This window comes from Tursiops truncatus, chromosome 15 (genome assembly GCF_011762595.2).
Source record: "Tursiops truncatus isolate mTurTru1 chromosome 15, mTurTru1.mat.Y, whole genome shotgun sequence".
Lineage (NCBI taxonomy): Eukaryota > Metazoa > Chordata > Mammalia > Artiodactyla > Delphinidae > Tursiops > Tursiops truncatus.
Window position 1 is genome coordinate 80,887,628 of NC_047048.1, and position 14,029 is coordinate 80,901,656.

General features: G+C 62.5%; 1 protein-coding gene across 5 annotated transcripts in view; it reads left to right on the forward strand.

Moving 5' to 3' along the window:
- The first annotated feature begins 546 nt into the window (after positions 1 to 546).
- RBM38 (RNA binding motif protein 38) overlaps positions 547 to 14,029 on the forward strand; it is a 90,437-nt gene continuing 76,954 nt past the window's right edge. For 3 of the 5 annotated variants that reach the window (XM_073793129.1, XM_033839581.2, XM_033839582.2), the window contains exons 1-3: positions 547 to 979; positions 1,718 to 1,841; positions 2,318 to 2,372. In XM_073793129.1, coding sequence (XP_073649230.1) covers positions 743 to 979; positions 1,718 to 1,841; positions 2,318 to 2,372 — 416 coding nt within the window. In that variant the 5' untranslated portion in view covers positions 547 to 742. The remainder of the gene's footprint in view (positions 980 to 1,717; positions 1,842 to 2,317; positions 2,373 to 14,029) is intronic. The other 2 variants (XM_033839580.2, XM_073793130.1) reach the window with 2 other exon arrangements.

A 14,029-nucleotide genomic window follows, 5' to 3' on the forward strand; every position in this document is an offset into this window, starting at 1 on the left:
GGACCACTCTGGCCACTCCTGGACGGCAGCACCCTGATTTATTTCTTAATGGATAGTACATTGTATATTTACCTGTTTGTCTTGTTCATAGAAGCTCTGTGGGGTAGAGTGTGTTGCGTGCATTTCTGCATCCCCCACGCCCTGATAAATATTCGTCGAACGAATTATATTTACATATAAAAACAAAGGCTGTTTCACCTTTAATATGAGTTCCTGTACCGTAAGCTGCGCTGGGGAAACGATTCAGACTCACTAAACATGGTCTGAATCGTTTACATCTCATTCGCTAGACGGTGCGCTCCTCGAGAGCAGGGGCCAGGAACCCAGTGAGCACGTATTGGTGCCCCCAAAACACCCGGATGCGCTCCCTACCCTTGTGCTCGCCCTGCCCCTGGGCTTCAGCAGGGCACGTGGGGCGTGGCGTGGCGGGGCCGGACTACGCCTCCCGGCGGCCCCCGCGCGCCCGGGCGGGGATGAGGGGGCGGGGCAGGACGCCAGGGGCGGGGCCTGGGCGGCCGGGGGCGGGGCCGACTACAAAGCCCGGGTGGGCGACGGGGCGCAGAGTTCCCGCAGCGCCGGCACGAAGGCGACGCAGCGCAGTGCCGCGCGTAGAGCGGGAGCGACCCGCGAGTGGACGGGCCCGGCGGCTGGGCCGGCGCCCCTGCTGCCCCGCTCGCTCCCTGCCGCCCCCAATGAGCGCAGCCTCACGCGGCCCGGGTCCGTAGGCGGCGGGGCGCCCCCCATGCTGCTGCAGCCCGCGCCGTGCGCCCCGAGCGCGGGCTTCCCGCGGCCCCCGGCCGCCCTCGGCGCCATGCACGGCTCGCAGAAGGACACCACGTTCACCAAGATCTTCGTGGGCGGCCTGCCCTACCACACCACCGACGCCTCGCTCAGGAAGTACTTCGAGGGCTTCGGGGACATCGAGGAGGCAGTGGTCATCACCGACCGCCAGACGGGGAAGTCCCGCGGCTACGGCTTCGTAAGTGGCCCCGCGGCCGGGCGCTCCCCTCCCCGCACTTATCGCGGCCGGGCCGCTGAGTCAGCCGGCGGGCGCACGCCAGCCCCGGGCGCCTCCCGCCGGCTCGGCACCTGCTGCCCCCTTTCGGGCTCCAGCCGGTCCTGCCCCCGCCCCCCAGGCCCCGTCTCCCTGCCCCCTCCCCACGCCCGGTTTAAAGGGAGAGCCGCTGTGTTCAGTTAGGTCTCCGAAGTTTGTGGAGAGGTTCTCGGCACTTCCTGGAGCAACAAGCGAGCGAGGAGCCGGGCTTCAGCCCCGGGCGCTCTGGAGCTCTGAAGCAACCCCATTTTATTTTCCAGCAGCTCCCTCAGACACCCCAAACAACCTAAGTAAAAATGGGCCTGAAGACACCTCTTCTACTTCCTTTCTAACTAGGGTGTTCCTAAACCCCTCCCTTGAGGAGGTTTGTCGTCCCCACTGGCCGGGACCCCTGCCTCCCTTCAGGGTGGCCGTGTCTTCCCTGGTGGTTGTTTCCGTCCTTGAGGGCAGTGTTTCCTAGCACTTGAACTCGGGGGAGGAGCCGGGGCCCAGGGGCAGCTTTGGGAGGGCCCCAGGCTGGGGTCAGAGGGGACTGGGCTGGACGCCTTGGGTAATGGGCACCCGGGGCGGGGGGAAACGAGGGCCCCGTGCCAGGGCTCTAGAGCCCTCTCTCCGTTCCCCCCGCCGGCAAGGGAAGCCCCTGATGCGTCTGTGCTCCTCCAGGTGACCATGGCTGACCGGGCGGCGGCTGAGAGGGCTTGCAAAGACCCTAACCCCAACATCGACGGCCGCAAGGCCAACGTGAACCTGGCCTATCTGGGCGCCAAGCCGCGGAGCCTTCAGACGGGTGAGAGCCCTGTTCTCCTTCCCTGGCACTTCTGGTTGCTATATTCAGCGTTGGTATCTGTCGGGTGAAAAGGCACCCGCCCGCCCCCCCGCTCCCCCCCCCTCCAGGGGTGGCAGTCGGCTGTCATGTGCTCCCAGAGAGCCATCTCATAGCAGTCATCTCCCAGCTTGGAAGCTGAACCCCTTCCTCTGGCTGTGTGTGCCGGTGGGACAGGGCGAGGAGGGCGCGTCACCCGGTTGTCAGCTGTCCTCACCGGAGGGAGGAAGTTGGTCCCTGGGGCTGGAGGTTGGGAGGACCGACACCCAGAGGCTGCCGCCTCTCGGGTCCCTCGGCCTCCTTCGCCTGAGAGTTTCGGGGTTCATGTGGAGGTGGCCTGGGAGGGGAAAGGAAGCTGATTAACGCGTTGGGTTAGAGGTGGGTGATTGTGAGGTGCTTTCCTGTGTCAGGCCGGGCCCCTAACTGGTCCCTCGTTTTAGGCTTTGCCATCGGCGTGCAGCAGCTGCACCCCACCTTGATCCAGCGGACTTACGGGTGAGTGGACAGGGCTGGCTGGGATGGGGGCGGTAAACAGGCCTTGGAAGCCAGGCCAGGGGCTGTGAGCTTCCTGGGTCTTCTGGTGCAGGTGCCCATCGGTCTGAGGGAGCCTCTTACCCTGGGACCGCCGACCCCACGGTGGTCGGTTGCACTGTCTGCAGCTACCTTTCTGCGTCTGAGAACTGACCTTTGCTCCAGCCTTTCAGAAGCGTGATTGTGTTTTGGGAGTGGGAGGGAGATAAGCTGGGAGAAGGGGGAGAAGGCAGGTTGCGTTTCTCTGTCCCCCAGAAAAGGCCGCACCACAGAGACATGGGAGCATGAGCTCTGGAGCCTGTGGCCTGGGTTCAGATCCCGGTTTCTCCTCGCTGGGTGCGTGATCTCCGCTCACGCAGCCACCAGTGCCTCAGTTTCCTCACCTGTGATATGGGATGGTGACAGCACCTCTGAGTTCTGTGGGTGGAGGCCTGGCATGGGCCCCATGCAGGTTAGGTAAGTATGCTGGAAGGGTTTGCCGACTAGGAAGCAGGCCAGGCTCTTTGAGGGTGCCCCTCTGACCTGCTCCAGTGCCCGACAGATGGCGGCAGCAGGTCACTGCCAACCGGTCCAATGTTTGCGGAGCTGCAACAGGTGAGCCCGGATCAGGGCCAGATGTCCCCACCCGAGTGGGCCCGGCCTGTGGACGTTTCGTCTGATGTGCTTTAGAGCAGTGTGTCCCAGTCTCCTCCATCCGAAAAGGGCCTTCGTCGTTGTCTTTCTTTTTTTTTTTAAACGTCTAATAAGGTCTAGCAGGTGCTTGGGAAAGGACAGAAACTTCAGGGGCACAAAGGAGCCTGCCATGCCGGCTGACTTCCCAGCCCTGTGATTGATGCCGGCTGTGTGCCCCAGTGCAGGGAGTGTGCTGATGGGGATGGGGGTTTGTTCTGGGGGGGCAGGTATAGAACAGGCAGCCCCTTCTAGAATGTTAGAACTTCTTAAGCTATCAGAGACTGAATCCCAGACCCTGCGTTTTGTGCTGAAAGTTGCAAGTGTGTGTGTGTGTGTGTGTGAGCGTGTGTGTGAGCGTGTGTGTACCTGCCCCAGAGGCTTGGTTTAAGGGGCCACCTGGCTCACTGGGGCAGCGTGAACCGGGCACTGGAGCAGGTTGGGAGCTGGGCTTGGGTGGCCTGGGCAGGTCACCCATGATTCGGGGCTGCTCACCCTGACAGGCAGCCTCTGTGGCAGCACAGGGGCCCCCACGTGAACTGGAGGAAGTGTGTGAGCCCAGGTCCCGGTCTGTTCTCCTGAGAGGAAGCCTGGAGGGCGGCAGGGAACAGGGGGTTCTGGTTTCCTTCTCGCCCTGGGGTCTGCTTCACCTGTGTCTGCAGCCATCTTGGAAGGTGTTTGGGGACACCCCTGTCTTCCTGTCATCACCCAGGTTCTTCCTGTTTGGGTTCAGGCCGTACGAGGAGGGTGTTCCTCACTTTCCACAGCCCTGGCTCTGTTCCCCAGGGCGGGGGCTGGGCCAGGGGCTGGCACAGAGATCCGGGCGTGAGCCCCGAGCATGTGCGGCTCTTTCCTGCTTGAGATGCGACCGTAGCTTCCCGCCCGAGCCTGGGCTCCCTTTTGATCTGTCACAACTGCCTCTGGGACTTGGTGAGCATCAGCACTTGGCCCCTGGAGCCTGCAGACCTGGGTTCAAACGCTGACCTTGTCACTTACCAGTTGGTCCATCTTGGCAAGAGATGTTCTCTTCTGAGCCTTCACTTTCCTCATCCGGAAAATGGGAATAATAACCACCTGAGGCAGTGCTGGCGCATGGGGCCAGGGGCTCCATGCCTGTCTGCATTCTCTCCTGCCCTCACGGCAGCTCTCTAAGGTTGGGACCGATATTACTCTTGCTTCTTAGGTGGGGAAACTGTGGCAAAGAAAGGTTAAGAAGTTTAACAACTTGTCCAGGGTGGCTGAAGTGACAGGATTTGAACCCACGCGGGCTGGCTCTGGAACGCGTGCTCTCAACCGCTGCTCTCTGGGGCGGGCGAGTGGGAAGGGTGCTCCGACCGTTTCCCTCGTGGTCCTCAGAGCACCACCCATGGCAGGGTGGTCAGGCGTCGGTCACCGATTTTACTGCCATGTGCTCCCGACTGCAGGCGACAGTGTTTTGTAAGTGAATCTGCTGGCTGGCTATTTAATACCTGTGACGATGAAGAGGCTTCTGGCCCTATTTGTTGGTTACCAGCGGGGTGGAGACCCAAACAGGGACAAGGATCAGAGGGACAGTCGAGCTCTGCATTTCCAGCGGCCGGTGGACCGCAGCCTCTCAGAGCTGTGCCGCCTCCCGCCAGGCCTCGCTGAGACCCCAGGGGGCAGGAAGGGTGCCGGGCCGGGCTTTTGGGGTCAGCTGTCTCCTCCCAGCGCCCGCCCGCCTGGCTGGAGAGTTGGGCCGTCAGCGTCCCTTTTGATTTTGCAAACAACGGGCCTGGGCTCGGCTGGGCCTGACTCAGCGGTCGGTGGTGGTGGCTCTGGGTTGGCAGCAAGGCCCGGGCAGCCCAGAGTTTGCAAACCCGTTAACCCTCTCCTGCCCCGCGGAACTTTCCCCGACTTTCTGGCCCCGATCGTGTGCCTGGGACAGCTCTAAAGATTCCACAGCTTGCTTCTGGGCAAGGCCGCTGCGGAATCCTCATCTGGCTGGGTCGTAAATGTCAGCGTGGAAAGAGTTGCCAAAGAACTTCTACACTCGCTGCTTTTTGCTTGGATTCCCTGCCCGCAGTTTTTCGTTTCTTCAAGAACGGGATTTTTCAGGACCTGACGCGACCGGGACACTTCCGTCATGTTACCTACGTGGGGCCGAGGGTTAGAGTTAGGGTTAGGGTTTGGAGAAGGCTTCTTTGGCAGGTGGCAGGTGGCTCGATCCCGGCGGGGGGGACTGCGGCCATAGACCCCCCAGCCGACCGGCCCTTTGCTGATGGGGTGGGACAGTCAGCAGACTGCAGGCACAGGTCCAGGCAGAGTGTTGGGTCTGGCTTGGAAGGGGCCTCCCAGTGTCAGGGCTGTCTGTCCAGGCCTGGGCCTGAGGCTTGTAGGAGCTGAGGTTTGTCCCAGGCCTGGCTGCACTGGGAGCCTCTCCTTGGGTTATTTTTGAAGGGCCAACTGCTTCTCCGGGCTCAGCTCCCCACCCCAGCTTCTTAAGGGTGCCTTGTTGTGGGCTCCACAGCCGTCCACTGCAAGCCGCCCCCCTCAGTGCCGGGTTGGGGCCAGTCTCTAGGTCCCAGATGGCAGGACAGGGTCCCGGGGCTGCTGGGTGTCAGGCAGGCCTCATGCTGGAGAAAGGCCCCGGGCGCAAGGCCAGGCCCAGCCCCTTCTCTCTGGGCTCATCTCCCCGTCTGCGGGGTGGGGACTGTGTCGGTGCCACCTCTCAGGGCCGACTGGGGATGGGACCCTCTCCCCGGCATGTGCACACGCTGTTCTTCCTAGAGTTTCAGGGCCCCTACACCCTCTGTGTGAAGGGCCCCAGTGCCCAGATGGAGACCTGCTGCCCTTACTGTGACCAGGCTGTGGGTGTGTGCCTGCCCAGGGGGTCTGAGCAGAGTGTCTGGGTCCCCAGGGCGGGAGAGGGGCCAGAGAGTGACAGGAAGATGTCACGGAGCACAGTGGGCTGGGCAGAAGGCCGAGAGCTGTTCCCAGAATCCTTCATTCATCCAGTATTTGTTGAGTGCCTGCTGGATACTTTGAATAAAAAAGGTGTGGTTGGTTCTCCATCTCGCTTTCTGGCGGGGAAGCCAGGCCATTAGACATCCACGTGGGCACCTGAGGGCCGAGGTGGTGACGGGGACAGCTGAACAGGGCAGCTGGCCGGCGGAGGGCCTCGTGGCCTGGGACAGGCGTGTGTCGAGATTGTAACGGTGGGTGGGTGATTGTGCGTGTGATACAGAATCGTGGACTTACACCCGAGGACGCCCCCGAACTGGTGGAATCCGAGCCAGGCCCGGAGCCGAGCTCAGAGCGACGGTCCGGCGTGCGCCTCCTGGGTTTGGTAGCATGTTGGGTTATGAGACGTCACCTCTGGGGACCCCACGGGAGGGCCCTTGGGGCCTCTCTCTGCCGTGTTTGTGCTTTCCGGAGAGTCTCTCGTGATTTCATGATACGAAGTAAATAAAGCCGGGGGGAGTCGCAGCGCCTGAACAGGGGGCCCGCGCCTTGGAGGTGTGGCAGGAAGTGAGGTCAGAGCCGGAGGGTATGGGGGCAGAGAGGAAGCTGGTGCCCTCACGGGTGGCATCACGTGGCTTGTTTTTACTTTCAGGGTGTCTGGGGTGGCCCTGCCCCTCCCCAGCCCGTCGCTTCCTGTTTGGCACTCGCTGGAGCGAGGAGTGGGCCGGCGCGTGGCCCTCCCTGGCGGGCGGCCCGCGCACACCTGTTGTTTGTCCCCGTCTGCTGTAACAGACACTGGCCTCAGGGGCGGTTCTTGGGCTGCTCTCCAAGGATGAGCTCTTCGCCGGCCCCAGTGGCCCTGGCAGGAGGGGCCCCCGTACCGAGGCCTCGTCAGGAAGCCTCTGGTCGGAGGGAGAGGCCTGACCACTCGCAGGCTGATGTGGGCGTCTCACTTGGCCTCACGGGTGTGTCCCAGAGCAGGGACCCGGGTGGGGGGCGCCCAAGTGGGCCGGGCCGCCCCTTCTCACTGCAGCGGGAGGAGGCTGTGTAAGGAGCCTGGAAGCCCCGCGACTTGTCCGTGTGACCCTTTGTTCTCACGACGAGTTTTCGTCCTTGAGCCTCAGTTTCCCCATCTGCCATGTGGACGTGATGCGTGCCCTGCAGCGTGCTGACGGGGGGCGGGGTGCATCTGGATCATTCTCCTGACCCCTCCCACGTGGCTGAAAGGAGGAAGCTGTGCTTTCGTTCAGCCAGTTTGTGGCAGGTTGGGGACTTCGTGGAGATGGAGGGAGCCCTGGCCCTGCTCGTGATTACGGAGCTGCCTTTGGCAGAGCGGTGGCGGCTCGGGTGGCGACAGGCGCTCTGCAGGGAGAGGGGCAGCTGGGCAGGGGAGGCTGTATGAGTGGTGGGAGATTGGCGGGGTCAGAGGCCCAGCAGGGTGGCCTCAGCTCACGTCGGGCCTCGGTGGCCCAGGGGAGCATTTGGATTTGCCTGAGTGCTGGGGAGCCGCTGTGGGCCCTGAGCAGATGAGGGCCAGGTCACTTGTGTCTTACAGCGTCTCTTCAGCTGCTGGGTAGGCCTGAACCACCGAGGCCAGGGTCGGGGCGCCACTAGGGGACCTCGCAGTGATCCAGTCCACGCGCGAGGCCGTGGTGGCCGCCCGGGAGTCAGGAGCTGTGGGATTCTGAGCACATTTAAAGAACGTGTGAAAGAAAGTCTGAGAAGATTCCAGAACTTTGGGCCTGAGCTAATGGTGGGTCAGTTGGCCTTGGCAGTGAGGGGAGGCTGCAGTTTGGGGGGAAGAGCGGGCGTCTGGGTTTGGACAGGTTCCGGTGGAGATGCCGGGCCGGGGTCTGGCACTGCCCCGTGGGAGATGTGTTTTACCTGCTTTGTGGTCCGACGGCCCCAGGGAACCTGGGTGTCCCCCCTCCGGAGAGCCCTGGGAGGCCCCTCCCCGGCCTGAGGATCCTGAGTTGTGCCCCAGCGGCCGCCAGCTTCTCCGAGCCCTCAGGCCGAACCTCCAGAGAGCAGAGAAAGTGAAATGGGCTCATTTGCCTTTTTTCTTTCTATTTTGGGGATAGCTGTGCATTCACAAAATGAGTGCTTGGGGCTGCAGCTGATGCCTTTCCGCTGACAGTTTTGCTCTGAGTGTGTGGGTGGCGTGCCCGTCTGTCTCCCGGGCGCCGGCTCCCTCGGCCCCCTCACCTGCCCCAGCGTCCCCGGACGCTCCTGCGCAGACCCCAAGACCTCTGCCTTCAGGGCTCCAGGGGAGGCTCTGTTGGACTCTGTAGCACCCTCAGTTTACCCATGGGGAAACGCGGCCAGAGAGGGCCGATAGACTTGGACAGGCACGGCCAGGACCCAGGCTCGGTCCTCGCCCGCCGCCCTGGTCTCCATCGGCCGAGGCAGCTGGCTGGCTCCTGGCTGTGTGCCGCTTGCCCTGGGTGCGTGGGTCTGGGCAGAGGTCTCGGCCATCACGCGGGCCTCTCACTGTTGTGGCCTCTCCCGTAGCGGAGCGCAGGCTCAGTGGCCATGGCTCATGGGCCCAGCCGCTCCGTGGCATGTGGGATCTTCCCAGACCGGGGCTCGAGCCCGCATCCCCCGCATCGGCAGGCAGACTCTCAACCACTGCGCCACCAGGGAAGCTCTGGTCTGGCCTTTTGAACCTCGCTGGCTGCAGCCCTCTTCCCAATCTGGGGGTTTGGGGGTTTGCTTTGCCCAGGCCCTGGGCATCGGGTCAACTGACCTTTAGGTTCTGACCCCAAACCTGACCGTCCTGCTAGCTGGTTTGCTTTTCCCTCCAGGGCCCCGGGCTACCTTCCATGGGGCTGGGCTGGGTGGGGGCTGATCTTGCCCTCCCTCAGGCTCGAGGAGGGGGTCTCTGGGGTGTGGAGAGGGGGCAGTCCCGGCCCCTGGGTCAAGGCCGAGGCTGGCAGGTGAAGAGCCAGACTTGAACTGAGGCTGCGGGTTCTGCTTCCCCAGGGTCCCCGGCTGTGCCGGCCGGGCTACTTCCTCTGCCTCCCCAGGGCCGTGACTCCCGGCCCAGGAAGCGGCAGCAGCCCCGGAGGGGCCCCTTTGCCACTGGGTGCCCGCAGGGCCCTTGGCATTTGGCAGGGGTTGGCTAGGCACTTGGGACCCAGCCGTCCAGGCCAGGTTCCCGCCCTCATGGGGCTTACATTCTCGTGGGGAAGACAGCGGCACAGAAGATGGATGACAGGGTAGTCTGGGGTTGTAGGAAGGAAGTAAGGCTGGTGGGGGGCGTGGTCGGGGAAGCCCTCCGAGGAGGTGAGGTTTGAGCTGTGGGAAGGAGCCTGCCAGCAGCGGGAGCAGCAGGTGCAAAGGCCCTGTGCTCGGAGAAGCAGGTGCAGTCTGGGGGACGGAAAGGAGCTCTGGGAGGCCGGAGTGGGGACAGTGGGCTGGAGGTAAGCTGGGGAGGTAGGCTGAGGGAGGCCCTGGGGGGTGGGGAGCAGTCAGGGTTTGGCTCTGGGCAAAGGGGAGGCCCCTGTGGGGACGTGCCTGAGTGGCATGGTTTCCCGGACTGTTTTTAAGATGACTCCTGGCCGCAGAGTAGGGGGCTGCGCAGCAGGCCTGCCAGGTCTGGGTGGCATGCAGGCTTGCTGCTGGGGGATGGGGGGGAACGGGGGGATTTGGGGGACTGGGGGTGCGGTGGGGTGGACGTGGGCAGGGGAGTCCCCGAGGACAGAGCGTGCCAGGCCTGTGCCCTTTTCAGAGGCCTGCAGAGCAAGCACACGGAGACCGGCAGCACCCTGACCTTTCTGGGGAGTAGGTGGGGCGCTGAGGAACCCGCTGGACGCGCACCCTGTTCCCCGGTGCCAGGCGCGTGAGACCTCCCCCGTTGTGGTGTGTGGGCCTGGGAAGGGGGCGCAGGGGCTGTGCTCAGATGGGGCCAGCCGGTGGTTTGGCTGGGGTTTCCTTTTCATCGAAGAGTCCAGTGGGTTCCCGTCGGGGGGCGGTGTGTGTGCACCAGCTCAGTCCCTTGGTCCCTGCCTGGCCTCTTCCTAGCCCTCTGCATGGGTGTCAGTGGTCGTGACAATGGTATTTGCCTTTTTCTTTGCAGTTTACAGCAGGGTCTCGACCTTACCGTGATGCTGGAGGGTTCTTTGTGGTCGGTGGGGGGGGGGGGGGCGGGGGGCATCCTGTGCACTGTTGGTGGTGTCCCTGGCCTCCACCCGCTGGCTGCCACTGGCACCCCCCAACCCCCAGTGTGACACCAGGAATGTCCCAGACGCAGCTGAGTGTTCCCTGGGGGCAGAGCCGCCGTGGCTGAGAAATGCTGTTCTGGTGGAGGGTCTCGGTTCTCAAGCCCTGACGTCAGCCTCTGCCAGACACGTTTTACAGATGGGAAAACTGAGACTCACAGAAGCTCTGTAACTTCAGCGCAGAGGTGAGGGCCCCGGTCCCCTTCCTGGGGGTGGAGGGGGAGCTTCGCAGCTTCCTCCCACCTTGACTCAGCAGTGCTTAACCCAGTGGCAGAACCCACGCCAGCCGTTGTCTCCCTGGCCGTGTGACTGCTAGTGCCTCGGCCTCTCTGAGCCTTGGTTTCCCTCTCTGGGAAATAGGGTAACAGCAGCACCTATTTTATGGCTGTGAAATGCTTCATAAGTCATCTTGGGCTTTTCCCAAACAGAGTGAGGAGCGGGGAGAAGGTGCTTGAGGGAAACAGGTGAACAAATACAGACACGCAGTGTCCCCGCAGGCCAGGAAGCAAGGGAGTCCCCCTTCCTGTCACCCTGAAGCTTACTCGCCTGCACTGTGTCTGAGCATCCCCCAGCAGGGCAGCTCTGTGGTGGCCAGAGCAGAGCTTAGTCCTGACGACGCTGAGTGTCAGAAACCTGGTAAACGTGACAGCTGCCTTGGCCAGCAGCCTTGAGGCAGGTGTGGCCAGAAACCTGTCATTTCAGAGCCCCGGGTCCTTCTGCCGTGGGGACAGTGTGTGCCTGGTCCAGGTAGTGGTTCTGCAGTGTCAGTGTGTATCCGAATCTCCGGGGGCCTGTCAGATGCAGGTTCCCGGCCCCCATCTGACTTGGCAGTCTGCGGGGATCCACGTTTTTAGTAAATGCTGTGTGAAGCAGTGGTGCGCCTGCCCGTGTTGGGAGAAGTTCTGGGCTCAAAGCTTCCGTAGCTGCCCACTAAGGAATGTTCTAGGGTTCCGGGAGCCGCGTGGGGCTCACGTGGTGGGGGCATTGATGATGCCCAGGACAGCACAGTGGGCACCGCACCAAGACGCGCTCCATCGTGTCTGCACTGGCTCCTTTTCAGAGAGACATCCGGGCGGCCGGGGCCCCTTTCCTTTCTCGGAGGGGTCTGTGCCCACCGGCTGTTGGTCAGCACCGCGTGTCCAGCCCCTCCCGTGGCCCGGCCCTGGGCGAGGCACCACCTGCTCATGTGAGGTCCAGTGGGGGAGATGGGCCAGGAGCTCAGGCTCTGAGCGCTGCCGCCTCCTCCGAGAAGCCTCTCCCGACCGCTCCCAGCTCTGGCTCACGGGTTGGTGTGTTCGTTGCCTCTGGAATCCAAGCGCTGAGAGGCCAGGGGCTGGGTCGTCTGCTCACAGCTGCCTCCTCGCCCAGAGCACACGCGCAGGCACGTGAGAAGGCTGGTTGCAGCCTGGGAGGCCAAGGCGGGATTCGAACCCAGGCCCTGCTCTGTTCAGGGCTCTTGTTCCCACCAGGGAGGCAGGAGGGGGTGGGCAGCAGAAACTCCTAATAGGGCAGAGAGGGAGAGTGGGAGCCATGGCCTGGGCGCAGGGTTCCGGGCCAAAGCTGCCTGGCTTCCTGACAAGCAGCAGTGTGTGGCCTTGGCGACCATAGGAGTGCTGCCACCCAGGAGGGCAGATGACGGGGAGGCGGGGGCCCGGTGTAGGCACTCCCTGGCCGGGGGAAGCTGGGGCCCCTCCGGGACAGGCCAGGTGTGCCCAGGCTCTCACCCCCAGGGGTTTGCTGCTGGATCCATGGGGCTGTGGTGCCCGTCGCCACCCCAGCTCTTTCCTCGCTGGGTCGTTCACCCCTCGCTCAGGATTTGCCCCTTGTATTTGTGCGTTTGTTGTGGTAAGGCACGCGTAATCTCAAATCTGCTGGTCTAGGGCATGAAATATATTCACACAGTCGTGCGGTCATCACCACTGTCTGATTCAGAACTTTGTCGTCGCCCGGAGGGAGGCCCGTAGCACTCACTCCCCTCCCCTGCTTTCCGAAGCCCCTGCAGTGTAACCACTTTCTTCCTGGGTTTGCTTTTCTGGAGATGTCACGTGAAGGGAATCATTCAATCTGTGGCCTTCTGTGTCTGGCCTCTTTTGCTCAGCATCGTGTCCTCGAGGTCCATCCACACAGTGGCGTGTGTCAGTGTGTTATTCTTTTTTATGGTGGAATCCTCCTCCTTGGCGTGGGTACGCGGCAGGCTGGAAATCCATTCATCAGTGCATGGGTGCTGGATGGGTGCTTGCTTTTCCTTTTTGGCTCTTGTGAGTGGTGCTTCTCATTCCCCTTTGTGCCTGTGAATCCATTTGCCTTTTAGAGATGCTCGGACCCACATGCAACCCTGACACAGCCTCCTTCCAGGCCTTTTCTTTGCGTTCAGAACATTGCCCCACATAAAGTTGCCCTCAGTCAGCTCTTGGACCCATAAAAATGGCAGCTCCATGCAATTCCACCTCACCCGTCCTCAGCACGGATATAAATACACATGTGATTTTTTTTAGCATGAACATTATCACCATTCGGTATAAATATCACAGTTTTGCATAAACAGTACCTCTGTTCTGCGGCTTGGCTTTCTCTCCCGGCAGCGTGGAGGGGAGCGGCTTGGGGCTGAGCGTGGGCCTTGTCCTGCTGCCACGTGGGGCGGCCTGGGGACACTGGACGCTGCTCCGTCCCTGTGGACGACACTCGGGTTTCTCTGCTTTTTCGCTGTTCCCAGGGGTGCCGCCGGGACCCACTGAGGCCCTGTGCTTATTCGGGAGGGAGGGCTGCTGGATGCCGAGGGGCCTGGCGGGGGCAGGGAGCCCAGCTTCCAGGGCCCAGCTTTCTGTCCACTTGCTCTCCCAGAGCTGCCCCAGTTTCTGCCCCTGCCAGGCCTGCGGGAGCACCGGGAGGGGACGGTTCCCTTTTTCTTTCAAAGCAGTTTCTCTTCGGAATGGAAAGGGGGGGGGGGCAGGCCAGGGGTCCGGGGCCTGTCTCACAGGCGTGGAGGGACGCTGGGGCGGACCCCAGGTGTGTAACCACGTCAGCCCCATCCCGTGTGACTTGTGCGGGCCCGAGAGGAGGAGGAGGGGCTGATGCTGGAGGCCACGGCGTCTGCCCCGCCGAGGCTGCCGTGGGGCCCGGCGCTGGCTGCAGAGTGGGCACCTGCTGGTACTGCCTTCCCGACCCTCAGGTTCTCTGTCTGCGGCGTGTTGGGTTGCCCCTACAGTGGAGGGCTGCATGCACGGAGCCCGCGGTGGGCATCCTGCAGGGAGGGACGAGTGCGGGGTGCAGCTCTCAGCTCCCAGGCTGATGCCCAGGGGGCCTTGGGCGAGGCACCTCCAAGACCAGTTTTTCTGTTGTAAAATGAGATGGTTACCTGAAGGCCAACCTGGGGGAAGTTTCAGCCAGTTACTGCGCGTGAGGCGTGGCCGCCGGCCTGCTGAGCCTTGTCCCTGAGGCTCTGGCCATCATCTTTTTTTCGCAGCACCGTCATTGCGGTTTTGCAGTTACGCCTGTACTACATCGTTGTCTCCGTTCACTCAGCAAGTGAGCCCCTGCCTGGGCCAGGGCCTGTGTTGTCAGTTCATGGGTGGCTGACGTTGTAGTCAGGGCAGACAGATGTGGTGAACAAGTAAACTGTGCAGGGTGTCACTGCAGGGGGTGGCACATGCTGGGAAGATGAACCCAGGGAAGTGGGGGGACAGGACTGGCTTCATGGACATGTGACCTGGGTGATCACACAGGGACCTGTGCTCAGAAGGGCTTGTGCTGGATTTGATGCTGAAATTGTTCATCATTTTTAAACTCCCCACCCCTGCCCCCAAATCATGT